Source organism: Leptodactylus fuscus, chromosome 7 (genome assembly GCF_031893055.1).
Source record: "Leptodactylus fuscus isolate aLepFus1 chromosome 7, aLepFus1.hap2, whole genome shotgun sequence".
NCBI lineage: Eukaryota > Metazoa > Chordata > Amphibia > Anura > Leptodactylidae > Leptodactylus > Leptodactylus fuscus.
The window spans coordinates 78,562,619-78,582,018 of NC_134271.1; the positions used below are offsets into that span (position 1 = coordinate 78,562,619).

Consider the following 19,400-nt stretch of genomic DNA (forward strand, 5'->3'; position numbering starts at 1 on the left):
CATTCACTGAGGAAAGGGAGGGGGCACAAACATCCTCTGCAGATCCTCACAGAAGCAGGATGTGGGAGGGAGGGGTGTCCCACAGGACCAGGCAACACAGCACTTATTACAGGACATGAAGGGAAGAGGGAGGTCACTGTGTAGACTACAGGACAAGAGAGTACAATGCTGCACTTATTATTATGATGGAGAAGCAGGGTATGTACGCTACAACGTGCCATGTAGTATCTGTGGTGGCAGATGTAGTTGTCCAGTACAGATCAGGCTGATGACCAGTGCTGATGTGCCCTTGGCTCCCATTATTGGGTCTCTTAAGCTTTGAGAGTATGGAGCCTGATTACTGTGGCAATATTCCTCTATCACTGACCAAGTCTGTGATGCACCAGAGGACAGCAGGTCATTGCACACCAAGTTTCTTGTAGTCCATTTTAGGTATCAGCGCATCCTGTGCTTGGCTTCAAGGGAGTCTCTGGCTCTGTACACTGTGTCATACGATTTGAACCTCCACTATTCTCATTGTCCCATTTCACCAGCTACAACTCCATATAGATAGGGTCATAGGTGATAACATTTTATGAGGTCTCAGCACTCCAAGGACTTAATACTCACTGTAGAATTACCATAAAACAGGAAATTTAACCCATTACAAAGCTCAGCACACAAAGGATTATTCCACCACTTAGACATCTATTAAATTATTTATTCATTAGAATCAACAGGACCATTAAAACGAAAGCTCTACAAGTGCAGGCAGCAACTGTCATGTAGAGAGAGCAGCACATTGTCCACATTGTGACTAAATATACACGTATAGAAAAACACATATAGCTTCCCTTCACCCCACTAAATAAAGTAATATTAGTTCTCTGTAGTTAAACTGATATATAAGTGCATAAAATATATAATATATATGTGCATAAAATAGCCAGCCACAAATGCCTCAACTTAAAAAGATTCAGCAGACAGAGGGCTGGGCAGTTGGACCATGCTGCTCTTGGTGGCTTGAGGTCACCTTCCCAGGACTCGTCTTCCAAGTTCGAAGGTCGAGAAGTACTTGGTTCAGCGAGTCCATCCACAAATGTTTATCTTCTCTAGTATCGGCAGAAAGCCAGCTCCTGAAACAAGCAATAGAAGAATCATAAACAGCATGTATTCACCAATACATCCACAATGGAGATCAGCTTCTCTAAAGGGTTAAATCCAAAACGAGTCTGTTTACACAGTCAGCACAGAAGAATGGGCATAAAGGTGACTGTGCAATGAAGGGGGTTACTTCAGTTTTCACTTTATGCCATCAGTTATTATGAACACATTTTGTTTAACTTATAGACTATTGTCCTGTATACAGTTTCTGAGTTGCATAGATTTTAGTTCTGTCTATCATTGAATAAATCGATTTTCAACTAATACCAAGTAGGAATGGCCTTCATAAAGGCTATTCATCTCATACCTTTACTTTGCATGTCCTCACCAATTTTTGTCTTTATGCAAATTCTGCTCAGAGAGCACGGGGGGGGGGGGGGGGGGGCCTTCCCTCTGTGTTCCGAGCACAGGCTCGTCAAGGTCCCCAGCACTGCCTCTGTGCCTTCTTCATGATGCCCCTCGCTTCAATTCCCTGCCTCAGCAGTGACAATCTTATCTTCGGGATCGAAATATCATGCATGCGCAGTCGGCTCTGCCTGAACCCAAAGTTGCAGAGCAGATTGCGCATGCACCAGATCTTGATTCCAAAGAAAAGATCGTCGGCAGAGGCAGGGAGCGCCATGAAGAAGACACAGAGGCGGTGCTGCTAGCAGTGACAAGCCTGTGCTCCCTGAGCACAATTTGCATAAAGAAAAAAAAAAAAAAAGCAGAATTTGAAACCGGTAGCGAGAACCTGCAGGTAAAGGTATGAGATGAACAGCCGTTACAAAGTGATTCTACCTGGTATCAGTTGAAAATTGATTTATTCAATGAGACTCCTTTTAATAATTCAGGTGTATCAACGCTGTAGATTCCTCTAAATTCGATGTTCTCTGGTGGCCGTGGGTGGTGTTCCAGGAAGCTGCAGTTTGCCAGGTTCTTTTCCTGAACTCCAACTTGTCTTATTGTCCTTCTTCTCATTGGGTCCTCTCCCTTCCTAGCTCTACTGAGATAACTTGTCCTCTCCCCCTTTTTCTCTCTCCCTTCTCCTCTGTTGCTATGTCTTTGTAATTGGTAGTCCCTCCGTTTCTTAAAGTATATGACCGCGCTTCCCACTGAGTTGCAGGGGGAAAATGTCATACCTGTTCTCCTTCTACTGCCTTGTGAAGTCATCTGCCTCCTAACTTCGGGTTAATATTGATCTTTGTGTATTGTCATGTTATAGTGATTCTTTCTTTCCATTTGGCATAGTTTACTCCCAGGCCATAATGGGGGTTGATCTCTTGATATTGTGGATGGTTGATCTGATGTGATCCACACTATGTTTTGCCCTGCCTCGTAAGCACTAGGCTTGATTTAATTTATCTTTTTTTATGTTCTTTGTTAATATTGTTATTCATTTGAAAAATCTTTAATAAACCTTGATGAATTATAATTTAGGAGCTTCTTGCAACAACCAGGGAACGCCAGCCTTAAGGAGTTGCCTCCCATTTATGCTGAGATTTGTGCAGCTGCTAATGCTTTTATCTTCAAGTTCATTGACTAGACTGGACACAACTGTTGCAAACCCTCAATTGAGAGCAGAACTAAATTATGTCTGAGGCTTATTGGAACCAACAAGATAATATTCACTGACTACAAACAGATCTAGTGTTGGTTCAGACAATAATATCTATGTATTAGAATCCAAACAGAAAAAACTTTGTTGCCTGGCAACTCTCCATATGAATAAAATTTAACTTTTAATCATTTTCATAAAAATGACCAAAACATGAAATATAGAGAAAAATAGACAAAAAGGAAAAACAAGAAAACCCACTAAAAAACGCCGACGTGTTTCGGAAATGCGTAGTTCCTCTATCAAAGCTTTTTTTTTTTTTTTTTTTTTTTTGGGGGGGGGGGGGTTCTTGTTTTTCCTTTTTGTTTATTTTTCTCTATTTCATGTTTTTGTCATTTTTATGAAAATTATTAAAAGTTAAGTTTTATTCATATGGAGAGTTGCCAGACCACAAAGTTTTTTTCTGTTTGGATTCTAATACATTAGCACACATGGAGTGATGTGCTGGCCGTGCACCCCGAAAAATTCTCCTTGTCCTTGGATATGAATATGAAGGTGAGCAGAAACTTTTTTTTTTGCTATTTTTTGTTTTAATAATATCTATGGCCTGTACAAAAAAAACCTTTTTATTGATGTATCTGTTGCACATGCTGCCGACCCTCAGAGTATTTCTATGGACTGTAATGCAGTAAGTCTCTGTAGTCCAGCCTCAGATCTGCAATTACTACAATCTGAAACCTCTAATAACTCCCCTGATGTACTCACTTGGTAAAGCAGAGCATGTTGCGGCACTGTGTCACCAGGGTGTCCATGTCATCTTCTCGCTGTGGCCGCATTGTGACAAGCTCCAAGGTGTGGGGCCGTGCACAGCTCTCTCTCTTGGCAGCCTCCACCTTCACACTGGTACAGTTGATAAGATTGATCCTACCTAGAGGCTCCTGCATAAAAATTCTCAGCAGTCAAACTCCATTGACAGGACGTCATTCAATAGCACATGGCAGTGGCAGACTTACCTTACAGTTCTCTTGGTCAGGATATGCCCAAAATGAAAGTGTGTTTCCAGAGAGGACGCACCAGTGTCTGTTCCAGGCCCCCAAACCACTGACATCTTTAAACATGGTCTGCAACAAACAACATAAAATGTAAAAGTGGCAAAGACTGTAGATAGAAGTTCCAAAAAGCCCATTCTCACTACATACCAGGAATCCACTGCGCTGGACGTTTGAGTGATTTTGACATTGCAACTTGAGATAGAGGTTTCCTTCCAAGGGGGATAGAAAAGGAACCTATGAAAACATGACAATGAGGCAGGGAAAGTGGGCAGCGTCTGGTTAGTAATGACATCAGCCAGCACAGCGTCAGTAACAGCAGGAGAGCGACAGCTTTACATTTCAGGTGTTATTGTGAGGTATGAATAATCATCTACATTATACATGAGCCATAATGGAGCAGCAAATACAGAGAGCACAGAACCCACAGCTCAGCCATAATGCTTTAGAGCAGTGACCTCAAACCTCCTGCTCTTAGGCGTTGTAGTTTTTGTGCTGTGGAGGTTGGAGATCACATTTTGTTTTTGGATGTTAATGATAATGCCCCGATAGCATCACCCGTTAGGGGTCACCGGGACAATTGACCTACAGGTTAGAAGATAGTTGAATTCTTTCCAAGTCCAGGATTGAGAAAGCATTAAAGGGCCTCTATCATTGGGAAAAGTCATTTTTAACTAATCACATCCTTGCATAGGCTTTAGAAAGGCTATTCCACACCTACCTTTAGTATGTAAATTGCCTCAATGGTTTCTGAATAAGTCCGTTTTTATTCATATGCTAGACTGGTGCACAACACATCGTGCACCCCCTTTGCCATTGTTTCCTATGGGAGGCTGATGATGAAGATGATGACTCAGCTTCCTGTTTGCACAAACATAGGAGATCATAGCAGGGACGAGTGCTGCTGGGAACTTCCTGTGCTGGCTGGAAGTTCATTAGCATATGAATAAAAATGGACTTATTCCGAAACCACTGAGGCAATCTACATACTAAAGGTAGGAGTGGAATAGCATTTCTAAAGCCTATGCAAGGATGTGATTAGATAAAAGTGACTTTTCCCAATGATAGAGCCCCTTAGGCTCATCCAGTCTTCTGTAAACAAAGTTCTGTGATTTTCTAAGAAACTTTGTGTCTGAATTCCTCACTATCTTTGCTTGCTGTCATAACTTGCTTGCACACAGAGACCCATTCTGAACTAGTCCTACTTACACAGTTTAATATTTGTTACAATGTATCAGTGCAGGTAAAAGCTATTCGCCATGAGCTCAGGACAGGAGATAAATTTAGGCAGTCAGGTTTGCCTCCACGAATACAGTGTAAGAATGATGTCATGTGAGCGTAGGACAGGTTCTCTGCCACAATGTAGACAATAAATTGCTCCCATATACAGACTCCAAGCAAAGATGTTGAAAATGGTAGGAAATTTATGCACAAAAGTTAATTACAAAATGGTACAGAACTTTACATTCAACACTTATTTGTAGATATAAATGTCTCACGGCTCACAATAAAACCACAGAACAGTCACCATCCTGCGCTAGAAGCCACCAGAGGGCCATGCGCCAACCACAGATGGAAGTAAATCTACTCGCTACAATTCATGAGGAATTTGTAACCACCTTATCCTGGAAATGATTTCCAAGCAGACGACCGACCTTCCCTTCCAATTTCATCTAAAAGGAGACAGACAGGTGGGGGAAACATGAGAGGAGGGAACAGAGAAGAAGGTGAAATGGTGCAAATAAGACAAAGATGTGGAAGGGCAGATCATATGTTAGATGGGGTACACTGTACATAGGCAACATCAGTCCTTGGCATCAGAGAAAGTATGTGGTGTGGCCAGACTCCGCTGGAAACGCTTTTCCTTTACAAACGTACTATAAATGTAAAAACAACAACTAAAGGGGGAAGGTGGGTAAAAATACCATCCCCTAGAAGACAGAATGACTAGGATGAGAATCCTAAGCGATGAAGGAGGGGAGTTTGTCATGGAGTAAAAAGTTGAGGAGGCAGATTCACTTCACAGAGAGCAGCGGAGCAAGATCTGGCAACACAGACTAGGATCTTAGGGAGGAGGATCAGAGGCGTGCAGGAGATACAAAAGAGGGGATAAATTTAGTCTCAAGACACAGTGAATACTGGCACAGTATACTACCATTTGAATAAGAAGTCAGTTCTACTTATCTACTGTCACCCCCAGGATAGGCACGGAGACTAAACACTTCCTTATAGCTGAAACATTATCTGCAGTATGTGGCTGTTTCCTGGTGATAATGAAAGTCTCCTGAGTCAGGGCTTTTTATAGTCCACTGAACTAACCCTAGTTATCAGAAAGGCCCACATAAAAAAAAAAAAAAAACAAGTTACAAGCACCTTAACGTCTCTGGCGTTTTTCAGGGGAACGTAACTTGGATGTTTAAAAGTATAAAGAGGAACTGTTACCTGCCATTATTAGGATATCAATGGTGCAATGAAACATACAGACACGTGATGCGTATAGACAGCTCACAACGTTATCTTTTCTAATATAACACTAACATGTTTTATGGTCATGAGTTTATAGACATCTTTTAATACTGCTACTGGTGTAGGAGTATGGTTTGGTATTAGCACTAAGGTATACTCTACACGAGGGCACCCGTGACGCATTATGGAGTTGCGCCCCTGATATGGATTAGAGGCTCACAACTGGGTATAGGTTTAGGTACCAGAATAGGACACAAAGATATGGAGTGGTTATATTACAACTAGTTAACCACTGTTTTAAGTAATCTCATGTGTAAGGTTTAAATATTATATATAAGAGTATATTTTATTAACAATATATTGTTCACTGAATTTTGGTTTTTGGGTAACTAGTCAATTGATGGAAGGCAGCAAAGAGACACACAAAATATAGGATAGGTTTAAAGGGTAACCACATTACTTAATAACCAGGTAGAAGAAAGGCACATAGAACTATATACAAGATATATTACAAGTCAAAAAGGGGAAACAAGTATAGGATGAAGCTGACACAGACAGACATTAAAACAGCCACAAATTATTTCTTACCTTTTCCAGAGGAAACTTGAGCTTGCCCAGAGATTCCAGAGTCAGGGTCAGTGATCCAACAAGCAGGAAACTACTGGATCGGAGGGGAGTATTGACTGCAGGACTACAAGCTGCAGTGAGAAGAGAGCATTAGGGGGAGTGTAGAGCTACAGACTACAGGTAGAACCTGGATTATTAGGGGGAGCCCCCAGTGCAGAGCTACGGACTACAGGTAGAACCTGGATTATTAGGGGGAGCCCCCCAGTGCAGAGCTACAGACTACAGGTAGAACCTGGATTATTAGGGGGAGCCCCCAGTGCAGAGCTACGGACTACAGGTAGAACCTGGATTATTAGGGGGAGCCCCCCAGTGCAGAGCTACAGACTACAGGTAGAACCTGGATTATTAGGGGGAGCTCCCTAGTGTAGAACTACAGACTACAAGTAGAACCTGGATTATTAGTAAGAGCCCTCCAGTGTAGAGCTACAGACTACAGGTAGAACCTTGATTATTAGGGGGAGTCCCCAGTGCAGAGCTACAGACTACAGGTAGAACCTGGATTATTAGGGGGAGCCCCCCAGTGCAAGTCTAAATTGCAGGTGGAGAATCAATCCCTAGGGGTGCAGTTCTTTGGGGTAGTACAAGCAGAAAACATTATAATGGCAGGTATTAGTTAACAATATTGAGTAGAAAGATCAGTAACTAAAAGCTCTCCAATGCCTTGCAGTTATATCAATCTGTCCCAGAGCATACAAGGAGTGAAGACTTACCTGGAGAATTCAGAGAGGCTTTCTGCATAGAAGAGAAAGGAGATGTGATTGCGTTACCTCAAGTAAACCAAGGAAATTCAAGAGAGAGACTGCCAACTGGCAATACTTACTCTAGAGGACAGGAGCTTCTTGGGTGTGATCTAAGAACAAGGAGACCATTTTAGAAGTTATGAAAAATGCAGCGACTCGTAGAGACACCACAAGTAATCACATCACAGTACCTTAGGCTTAAGCGACTTCCTCTTTTCTAGGACCAGTGCAGATCCGGCTTGTGCCTGAAAGACAGTTTGTAGCAGCCAACATTTTTCAAGGATTCAAAATTATCTATATTATCCAATGACTAAAATCACATTCTTTATTAAATAAGGTATCCTGAAACCCCATGCCCCCTATATAGAGGAGTTCAATATGCGGCAATACTGCTTTTGCTGACACTTCTGTAAAAGTATCTACCGCAGTATAAAGGTGTTTTCTCCCAAACCAAACACGCATCCCTGATGAAGGGAGCACTGCCCTAAACTATCTATCTGTTCCATAGAAGTGAATAGAATAGTGCTCATGCATAAACAATACTAAATGAATGGTGGAGGTCCCAGTGAGCAAACATTTTTGCTCAAGTGCTTGTGTAAAACTCCTTTGTATCTTTGGCTAAAGGGACTTTAGGCGATTTCCACATTACAAAAGTTGACCTAGAATAAAAAGATCATTCCTTAGTAGACACCAAGCAAAGACAAAAATGCACAATGGTCCCTTATAAAGAAAATGTCAGGATTTACAGAGTTTACATACAAGATCTGCACTATAACCTATATTAACAAACAAATCCCTTCACATAGTTGTCAAACAAATCCTCTTCGACCAACTGATAAGAGAAGATGTTTAAAACCTTTCATATTTATCCCTGACAATGCTGATTCAAGGTAGAACTAACAACCATTCTGGGCTTTAATAGGATACCAAACACTCTTCCCTTTCTGTTTCAGGTAGAATAACCATTTAAAGCGAGGATGTATTACATATATTTGCAGAGAAAATAATTTAAATTAATACATTAATTTTAACTTTGTAATATGTTGTGCAACTATAACTCCTATGCATCAACATGGTAACCAGCTACAAACCCTGTGTAGTCTGATCCTGCAGTTGGACTCTTCTTCACCCCTCTTCTATTACATACATTTGGTAGGTTACAAGAAAAAGGAGACTTCAGGATCAGCAGCACAAGCTTTTATAGCCTTTATAGCCCATTACAAGAGTTGATGCTTACAAGAGTTGAAGTTACTTGGAAGTCATTTCTAGGACTCAAAGTCATATCATCATATTACCCTGAGAAATATTTGCAAAGGAGGAGGCTCTCCTGAGGTTTACACGAAGCACTTCTCTACTCACCAGACTGTAGACTTCGATCTCTATTTTGAAATCAGAAGAGGCGTCATTCCTGTGGAAAGGAGAACTATTAGAAGGTACAGATCTTCACTGACCTCATTTTGAAGAGCTCAGCCAAACAATGTCATAGGACTTACAGAGTAACCTTTGTAGGGAATATTATGGTGTCCCCTGTTTGCGCATCAGAAGCACTGGCCAGGGGTGTAGCCACCACGTCATAGGCTCCATAACGGATCAGAATAAGGAAGTAATGTCCTGCAGGCCCTGAGGGAATGAACAGAGGCTATGGTTACTGCATTTTAATATCCATTTGAATTTTTTTCGGACTATATAGATTTATTAGTCTTGTTTTATGTAGGACAAATTACATTTTGGTTGGCAAAGTTCTTGGGTATACACTATACAAAGTACTGAATAACAATTTAAAGGGAGTCTATCATTGGTTATATCATTTTTTAAAAATAAGCATATCTTTACATAGTCTTTAGAAAGTCTATTCTAGGCATAGCTTTCATTCATTGATCCTCGCAGCCGTTTTATTACGGTAACTCAGTTTTCTCACTATGTCAATTACTCTTCAGGGAGCACCAAAAGCCTTATCAAATGTTCCCCAAACATCGCAGCGTCATCAGCCGCCTCAGTTTCTCACCACCCCCTTCTTTACAGACAATCCCTCCTCCTAGACCTCGGGGAACAGTGATAAGGATTCCGATGCTCCCTGAAGAGTAACTAGCATATCAAGAAAACCGGGTTAATTAAAAACAGCTGCGAGGATCAATGAATAAAAGGTATGCCTAGAATAGCCTTTCTAAAGGCTATGTAAAGATAGACTCCCTTCAAGATATAAAATTAGAAAAAACATAACTTTATGGGATATTACAGCTTTGTCAAATGTATATTTTTTATTATGTTTTACTATATTTTATGTCTCTTTATTAGGAAAATAAAGATTTCATGTGGCGATTTCAATAATGTATAATTTCATTTAAACAATGTAAAGGCATTTGTTTTTTTAATCTGGATTTTTCAAACCTACTTATTTGCCACTAACATATATTTATGGCGCTATATGGGACATATGCCTCATCAGTCTTGTAAATAAACACAATGAACCAAGGGGGTTACAGCAAGATACCTATAGATACATTTTCATCCTTTACCTCAAATCTGAACCATGCCCAGTACCGGCAGAGATACTATGCACAATTTGCCTTTGTAGCATGCTAAAGTACCTGTTTCCATGATGGTAGAGCACACGTAATCCACTTTGAGAGGCAGCCGGATGTCAGATATGGTGACTGAGCCAGAACAAGGTCTTAGTTCACTGACAGGACTGGACAACGGCTGCTCTGACCTTCCTTCTCGAAGTCGTTCCAGTTCTTTAAGCAAAGCTGCCTTCTTCTCACCTAACCAGGAGAAAGTCATTTATTAGCATCACTGTTCAGCCACTTGCTACAGAATAAGAATTTTAAGTATTCACTCACAGGACAGCAGCAACAAGCGCTCAGCTTCAGCCTCCTGCCGTGTGCCTTTCCCATGCTCAGCATCTACACAGTAGCTCAACGCACAGCAGGACTGCTCAATGATGCGCTGGAGAGAGGACACCTCTTTACTCAGGAGCTGTCGGACAAAAATGTATATTTGTCAGGGAACAATTTGTCACTAAAAAGCACATAACAGCAACAATTGTAACAACATCTCATACCCTAATCTTCTCCTTCACATCCACAGGTGCATGTTCCACATTCTGACTCTTGGGTAGTGGCTTCTGGGTAGCAGAAATAATCTGAGTAGTGGGCTCTTCCTGAATGCTCCTTCGCAGAGTGCGGTATGAGTCAATGCTGCAATGAGAGCTGGTCACAACACTTGTGTAATTCCAGGCTTCATAACTGATGACATTCTTAGGATTGGTCATCAGTTAAACATTGGCAGATATCCAAAACCCAGGGTTTCAGATAAAGAGCCGTTATTACCAAGCAGAGTGACGCACATTTGTGCTACAGCTATTCTTGGTATAGCAGTTTAGCCCCCATTCACTTGAACAACACAACTTCAATCATGACTCTTCAATTTAGAAGTCCCAGAAAACCCCTTTAAAAGTAAATGACTTTTCTGGCAATCTGCAGTTACTGTACCGTTAGAAATTTTTGGTCTCTCTCAAAACTATATCACTCAGTGATACCTGTAAGGAAGTTGGTTCTCCTCACTGGCTGAAGTCTCTGGGGTTTCTGGGGGCTCCTCAAGGAGTTCTGGCAAACAGGTAACAACAGAATTCTGCAGAAACAATTATACATATTCTAATGATTGGAGAGAAAAAAAAAAAAAATCACATAGAGCAGGACTCACCAATGGACTCATCGCGGCCTGGAAATCTAGCGATTTGGTTAGAGGAGATAGAAGAGATACTGGAGGAAGGTCCACATCTGGATCTCCTGATGAATGGTCTTCAGCAGCTTCACTTACATCTAGCACACCCTCAAATATTTTGTCAATTATCTCTGAACTGTTCATTGTTAACCTTCTCCCAACTCCATCATTGTTTACTCCTATCAAAAAGACATGAATGAACAACATAGCAGCACTGAAATGGAGCAACCTATGCAGTACCATTCCTTAATGGCCACGTCTCTTCCTTATGTTTACAGTGGAAGTTGTAGCCATCCCTAAATTGTCAGTACACCATGTATTATCTGTTATTGTAATATTTGGGTTCTATATAAACTCATACATTAGCAAGAAATTTAATTCTGCTTTCAGTGCTCTCAATGGCAAAGTTGAAAAAAAAACATCATGATAAAGTCCAGTTTGTCTACAAGGTATAAGACTATCTTCATCTTCTTACATCAGCAGTTTAAAAATCAAGCACTTGTAAACCTTCTAAGATGTAGAAAATTGATGACTAAATCCTGTAAATGCTGGTTGGTAACATGGAAGAGCTATCCTATACATCTTAAAAACTTCAGGCCATGTTGATAGAGATATTTTCAACATGTGCTAGACACCAAAAGCTGAACAAAGGGGCTCTATGGGTAAAGTCCAAGAAAGAAACGAAAAGTATAAGTAAACTTTGCTGATACACACCTAAATAAAATCCAATAAATACCGGTAAAATATTTCTAAAAAAAAAAAAAAGAAGTCCTATAAGAAAACAAGCAAGCTGCCCACAGTCAGATGAAGGAGGATCCATAATATTCCAGACTGCTGAATTTCACACAGGAACATTTTTTGACTATCAAAATGCAAAATATGCTTTCAAATATAAGAAAACTAGGTTCGATTCAATCAAAATGGGTCTCCCAGAAGGACGAATGCCAAAAGCATTCTTAAAAAATGAAAGGAAAAAACAAAATAAAACAACCGCCCTAAGCTGGCCAGTCATGAGTGTTAATTTCAATTCACATGAACTTTCTTGGACGGAGCCGATATCTGTTATTGGGGGAAAAAAGCAAACATTTGAGCTTAAAAGAGTTGCAATGAAGAATGGCAGGACCTCCATAAACCACCTAGATGCTGTCAGTGCTACCAAATACATCTGCCTCTCCTCTGAATAGATAAGATAGCGTCATGATTGAATGATTTTGGACATACTACCAAAATATTCTTGAGATAAAGCTGGGTTTCATCCAGTTATTTCTTAGCCAAGAATGTAGATCATTACAGTCATGTACAAAATATCCTAAAGGCTCAGCCACTATATACCACACATAGTGTCCTACAACTACTGCACTATATGAAGGTGTACCTTCTGGAGACGTGTCAGCTGAGTCACCTAAGGAAGATGGAGGGTCCTCTAGTGAAAGAGAATCTGGAAGAGATAGAAATCAAAGATTCATGTCATATGCCCCCTGACAAAGCTTCTATTATCTGTACTGCGTGCACAATATACGGTGTCACAAATAAGCCAAGAAAATGCTCACCAGAATCACAGGATCTTCTCAGCCGAACTTCAAGGGAAGAGACGCATCTGTTATCTGATATATTGAGGGATCCATCATTATCTTCTAGAGATGGCTCCACATACTCAGTGTCCTATATATGGGTGACACAAAAGTAGTCAAAGGGATTGTTCCATTAAGGACAGGGTATTAATGTCAGAATCCAGCTGCCTGGACCCCTGTGCTGAAGAAAATAGAGGAATGGAAGTCCCCCATGCCTCCCCCTTTAGAATAAAGCACCAGTTTGCTTGTGTAACTGGTGCTCCATTCACTGCTATGAGGCGCTCAGAAATTGCAAGCGAACTGGCGCTCCAGTTACACGATGACACCGACTTATGGTTCTCCTCATCACTCAATGTCCCAGCGGCAGGGCACTTATACCTGTCCTGTGCATAGTGAATAAGTGTCCCTAATGGAACAACCCCTTGACCCTCCTAACAGTCACATTAAAATGTAAATTGTCACTTTTTATTGCAGATTTTGAATTTATGGCTGAAAAAACATTACTTACACAACTCCAACGTCTGACATGCATTTAAACCTTTTAGTGATTTAACATTTTAGCCTTAAACCAATAACATTTCATCACTCACATTCATAACTTTATATATATTCCATTTTAATGTAGCTGTACAAGAGCTTGTATTTTGTGGATTCATAACTTTATGATCAGTTTTTATTACTTTTTGTTTGTGAGAAGAGAGATCAGAAAACATCAATAGAGAATGAGAATACCAATGGTGTGAACACCAAAGCACTTTATTAAAGCTTCGAGTCCTGCTCGTTCAAAATTGTAGGGGGTAAGGGGGGGGGGGGGGGTAGGCAGACAAACCCTGCTGCAGACAACATCTCAATGCTCATTGCCAAATTCATTAGCTTTGGCTATAAACAAAAGTTATTTTCTATTCCTAATGAATAAGGGAGAGATTACAACATGGTGGCAACACGTTTATTATGGCAGCTATCATAAACAAACTCTGACATCATAAAATGTAGCTCCTAAAATGTGAGTTGGGGTACAGGTTCACCTGATGCTTAGCAGTAACCTAGGATTTACTGAAACAAAGTTGCTGTCACTTACACTCAAGTCTGAATCCAACATGGGACCCATTTTCACACGCCCACGCCCAGTTCTCACCCGCCGCCTTCTTTTTCCTCTGCTGAGGTCCTAGAGGCCATTGAGGGAGGGTTCAGATCCATGAGATGAACTGCATTTCACCACAAGTGACCAAACTCCACCACTACAATGATTACCTGACCAACTGACACCACGTGTTTGCTTCCCATAAGCACTACAATCCTACTACGCCTTCCACAGTGACACCCTAGTTTACCTGACTGGCTTCTATTAGGACCCTCTTCTTAGGTTGCCTCATGGATGCCACTCTCCAGGGGTTGCTGCGATCCACTACTGCACAGACCATTGCCAACTCTTCCTGGCGTTCCTAGAGACAAAAAAAAAACATTTAAGGGATTTTAGGCCCCTCTCAGCTGATGTGAGCTGCACCATAACATGCAGTGTACAGCACTGACCTTGCGGAGGCGGCTTGCAGTCTCTGTACTTGGGGGTTCATCCTCTGAGTGTAAAGAGCGGTGAGTGACCATGGTGCTATGAGCCACTGGCAAGGGAAGTTCTTCCATTACCCATTTACACCCATGCTTCTCTGTAACACCCATCTCCTTGCATTCTAAAAGAAGAGAAAAACAGCAAAAAGAGTGGAGTTTAAGAAGCCCCAATGCATACACAGTGCATTCTACTAGGTCTTACAGCTGTGCTTTACCTGCCCGGCTTTCTGTTTCTCCTTCTGATGCAGTCTCTGTCAGCTCCAAAATCTCCTGTAAGGAACCAAATCTAAGTTCATCATGTAAAAAAGTCAGCAATCCATCGCACAAAACAAAAAGCTGCACACCAACACATAGACCACCTAACTGTGAATGAACAGAACCACAGGTCATGTGGGGGCAGCCAAGCTAAACTACAAGGCCATTCTGTAGGTGAAATTCCTTAAAGCAGGTCTTTCTCCACCTCTACTGACCCCGAGCAATCATTTTCAATATTTTCAGCACCCAATATACTAAATTAAATAAACAGGGACAGGCCAACTGACACTAGAGAGCCTAGTGCACATATCGATTACTGAAACTAACTCTGCACTGATTGCTCAAGAAAATGGAGGCTAGAGAAAATAATTGCAACGGCCTGCCAGAAGCAGGGGAGCAGCAACTATAGAAGGATATAAAGATCTGGTGAAAGGTCGTAATTAATCTGGCATTAATAAACCTAATTGATACCAAATTATCAAATGGTCAAAATGATAACGACAGTAAATACTCCCCACACCCCTCACTTTCTTAAGCGCGAATGGGGTTCACACCCTAGACTCAGGAAACTAGCAAATGGGGAATATATGACATTACATAACAGACTCCACCCTCAGCTTATAACAGGTATAGGGTAAAGATACTAACCTTCTCGCCCTCCAGCCCAGACAGAGAGTCTTCTCTGACATCCTGAGCTCCATCTACTTAAGAAAAAAAAAAAAAAACACAACTGAGAAGTGGCAGGCATATACCAGGTCAGAACCCACCCCAAAGCAACACAAGGCTGTATGTGAGAGAGGATTCTGCTGCAAGCTCCTGAAGACTAGGTATATGGGTAATACATTGAAAGGTGAACCAGCCCAAGAGAGGGGGTGCCAGAGAGGGGATTAGATCAGAGCTACTGAGAATACAGTTGATAGGAGCAGTAAATAGTAATAATACAGCCAGGTTATTTAGCACCAAGGTGTGCGAGGGGAGTTGGGCTACAGTTACACAAACAGTAAATAAAATGGATTAACAGTCCTTTTTTAACAACCATTTGGTATGTATAGGTCATCACTTTTCATAGACTTGAGTGTATTGAAGGATCCACAAAATCTGACAAGGAAAGGACGTCCTATTTTTTTTTTTTTGTACTTTGTTTAAATTGTCTGTTAAGGAAATTACCATGGTAATAGAGACAGATTTATTAAAATGGTCTAAATGCAAAAACAGTCATAGTTGCCCAAAGCAACACATCACAATGAAAGATACTAAATGAAAGCTGTGCTGTGTATGGTTGCTATGAGCAGCCAAGACAGCTTTGCCCTGAGACCATTTTAATAAATCTGCCCAAGTGAAATCAATGAATTTAAAAACACTACAAAGACAGCAGTCACGTGTCATTGACTTGATGTTCAGGTGAATAACACCTAATACTGTGAATTTCTGGGGCTGTAGATGATATGTCAATAGACAGTGTTGAACCTCTCTTGCTCTTGTCTTGAAGCATCTGGATTCGGGACCTCACTGATAGGATGGCCGGGGTGTCTGGTTTAACTTCCCGTTCAGTTAAACGCAGCAGAGAAGCCCAACCAGCCTTGGAGGACTCCTCATGGACTCCAGGATCTCGGTTCTCAGCACCATCCTCAACTGCTGTGAGGCGTCTCTTCCTTGGCGACTCATTGCTTGATTCTGGACCTGAGAATAAACAAGGATTACAAATGTCCCTTGAGTTCCCAACCTTCATTGTTTCCATCTTATATGTGACAGATGACTCACATAGGCGCTTCAGGGGTTGTCGCTTCATTTCCATCCTCTTCTGTCACAAAGATATCCAGAGAAAGACCCCTGAAGAAGGAGAAACATGGTGGAAGTATGCAGTATCCACTCATATTGTGAACAGAAGTAATACTGTGCAGTCCTCATAAATACACGCATTGACAAAAACAGATATACCCAGACAGAAATTTCAGATTGCTGCAAAACTCAGTAAATTGTTATGTCTCAGGTATGGCAGATAAGTAAATGATTACAGGTGGTCTGACCAGACACTGGGTCTTGGCACAAGAGGGTGTAAAAGAGCTTCACTCACTGCCCTCTTTCTCAGAGGATACTTTTGGGTAGTGTACCTTTATGTGAGAAATAGTTAAATGCTAAACATGATGTCGCTACAATGGACTCCAAGACATATTGCCCAAACAAGGAGAGGAGGGTGCATCACTGGACTGAGAGAAGCAGGATGGGTGTTACCACGAATTGCTAACAAGATAGGCAGCTCTGGCAGAGATATTAGGAGCACACACGCGGCGAACAGGCGAGAAAACGACATTTGTTTCCCTGACAATCTGTAGCAGATCCCATAGCTTCCTGTTCGCCATCCACATACAGGTGACACCTCATTACACAACCTGCCAGGTCCAGGTATTTAGCGGAAAGACATTTGGTATGACAACACCCATTACTTGTCCTGCCATTGAAAGCTTCATTTGCTACAGTGTTGTGAACAGATTGGAAACATATCATCTTTAGCAATGAATCCAAGATCTGTTTGGGATCAGACAATGGATTGAGGTCTCCTAGTGACACACTGCCCCACTAAGAGAAGTGGCACTGTACATAGATTAGAGCAGATACTGAGAATTACAACCCCTATATAGGACAAGAGAAGTGGTACTGTGCAGTGTACATAGACTAGAGCGGATACTGAGAGTTACAACCCCTATAAAGGACAAGAGAAGTGGTACTGTGAAGTACATATACAACAGTCCCAGTAAGAGAAGCGGCACTGTGCAGAGTACATATACAAGGACACATACTGAGAGTTACAACCTCTATACAGGACAAGAAAAGTGGCACTGCATACTGTCCATATACAATAGCAGATAGTGAGACTTACAACCTCTATACAGGACAAGAGAAGTGGCACTGCATACTGTCCATATACAATAGCAGATAGTGAGACTTACAACCTCTATACAGGACAAGAGAAGTAGTACCATGCAGTGTACATATACAACAGTCCCAGTAAGAGAAGTAGTACTGTGTAGCGTTCAAATATACAGAATAAAAGCAGATACTGCGATTTACACCCAAAGAGAGAGGTGATACTATGCAGTGCCCGCACATACAGTATACCAGGAGTTAGACTATGCAGTGCCCCTACATACAGTATATCAGGAGGTGGCCTATGCAGTGCCAGTACATACAGTATTACCAGGAGTTGGACTATGCAGTGCCCATACATACAGTATTACCAGGAGGTGGCCTATGCAGTGCCCGTACATACAGTATTACCAGGAGTGGACTATGCAGTGCTCGTACATACAGTATACCAGGAGGTGGCCTATGCAGTGCCCGTACATACAGTATTACCAGGAGGTGGACTATGCAGTGCTCATACATACAGTATACCAGGAGGTGGCCTATGCAGTGCCAGTACATACAGTATACTAGGAGGTGGCCTATGCAGTGCACATACTTCTATTTAAGGTTTCGATAATAAACCGATCAGAAATAATGGTCGGAGAGTTATAAACTGTCTAGACCCGTAGACGTGCGACCTTCTCCCGACATAAACACCTCACCTGCCTCTGTTGGAACCGATCTTCAATTTTCAATCTCGGCGCCTAATCCAGGTATGTGGATTCTGGGCACTAGAGTTTGCTCCTCCTTCTGAGTGAGCTATCGAGAGGCAATGCAGCTGTCTGTAAATGCACTGCAGTCCCTGACAAAATGGCTGCCGTCACTACACAAGTCGACCTCTAGTGCATGCAAACGATACACGGACGTCCAGGTGATGCGAGGAGGGCGGGCAGTGTCAAGTCCGTCACTTGTAATTGGCTGTTCGTTAGACAAGGGAGGGGATATTTTGCAGGGTGAACTGCGGTTGCGTAACTTTTACTCTATCAATGCTGCTACTTTGAGGAATAGTTGTGGTGGTCTGTGTATAACACGTAATGTATAGGAGGCGGGAAGTGTACTCGAACCTATAGCACTGCAAACATCAAGTACTTCATCCCTTACAAGGCACATAATCCCTATCAATACCCATACCTCCCAACTTTTGAAGAACCGAAAGAGGGACAAAATGTGCGGCGGCCGCGGCAAATTTAGCCCCGCCTACTTTTGTGTTGACCCCGCCCACTCGTTAATTTTTCATGTGCCCGCACACAGTATAATCCTCCTAGTCACCCGTAAATTATATGTCCCCCCTCTATCTCTCCCCCAGTTTCATATACACCCTTCATCTGCCCCCAGTTTCATGTCCCTCTTCCATCTCTGCCCCCAGATTCATGTCCCCACATCTCTGCCCCCAGATTCATGTCCCCACATCTCTGCCGCCAGATTCATGCCCCCTCCATCTCTGCCCCCAGATTCATGTCCCTCCATCTCTGCCCCAGATTGATGTCCTCTCCATCTCTGCCCCCAGATTCATGTCTCCCATCTCTGCCCCCAGATTCATGTCTCCCATCTCTGCCCCCAGATTCATGTCCCCCATCTCTGCCCTCAGATTCATGTCCTCTCCATCTCTGCCCCCAGATTCATGTCCCCCATCTCTGCCCCCAGATTCATGTCCCCCATCTCTGCCCTCAGATTCATGTCCTCTCCATCTCTGCCCCCAGATTCATGTCCCCCATCTCTGCCCCCAGTTTCATGTCCACTCCATCTCTGCCCCCAGTTCCATGTCCCTCCATCTCTGCCCCCAGATTCATGTCCCCACATCTCTGCCCCCAGTTTCATGTCC

The 19,400-nt window shown here is 42.1% G+C and overlaps 1 protein-coding gene across 1 annotated transcript; it reads right to left on the bottom strand.

The window, feature by feature from the left end:
- Nucleotides 1–715: 715 nt before the first annotated feature.
- LOC142214465 (anillin-like) lies at nucleotides 716–18,335 on the bottom strand. The gene is made up of 25 exons (XM_075283413.1): nucleotides 18,241–18,335; nucleotides 16,436–16,504; nucleotides 16,142–16,354; nucleotides 15,323–15,378; nucleotides 14,635–14,689; nucleotides 14,387–14,541; nucleotides 14,188–14,298; nucleotides 12,836–12,947; nucleotides 12,661–12,723; nucleotides 11,265–11,464; nucleotides 11,101–11,192; nucleotides 10,624–10,759; nucleotides 10,403–10,538; nucleotides 10,151–10,324; nucleotides 9,056–9,182; nucleotides 8,922–8,970; nucleotides 7,754–7,807; nucleotides 7,643–7,672; nucleotides 7,533–7,554; nucleotides 6,784–6,893; nucleotides 5,349–5,402; nucleotides 3,880–3,966; nucleotides 3,694–3,801; nucleotides 3,446–3,618; nucleotides 716–1,115 (listed from the first exon to the last, which is right to left on the bottom strand). Exons 2-25 carry the CDS (start codon nucleotides 16,467–16,469, stop codon nucleotides 956–958), a joined length of 2,511 nt encoding a protein of 836 aa, XP_075139514.1. The 5' UTR covers nucleotides 16,470–16,504; nucleotides 18,241–18,335; the 3' UTR covers nucleotides 716–955.
- Nucleotides 18,336–19,400: the final 1,065 nt, after the last annotated feature.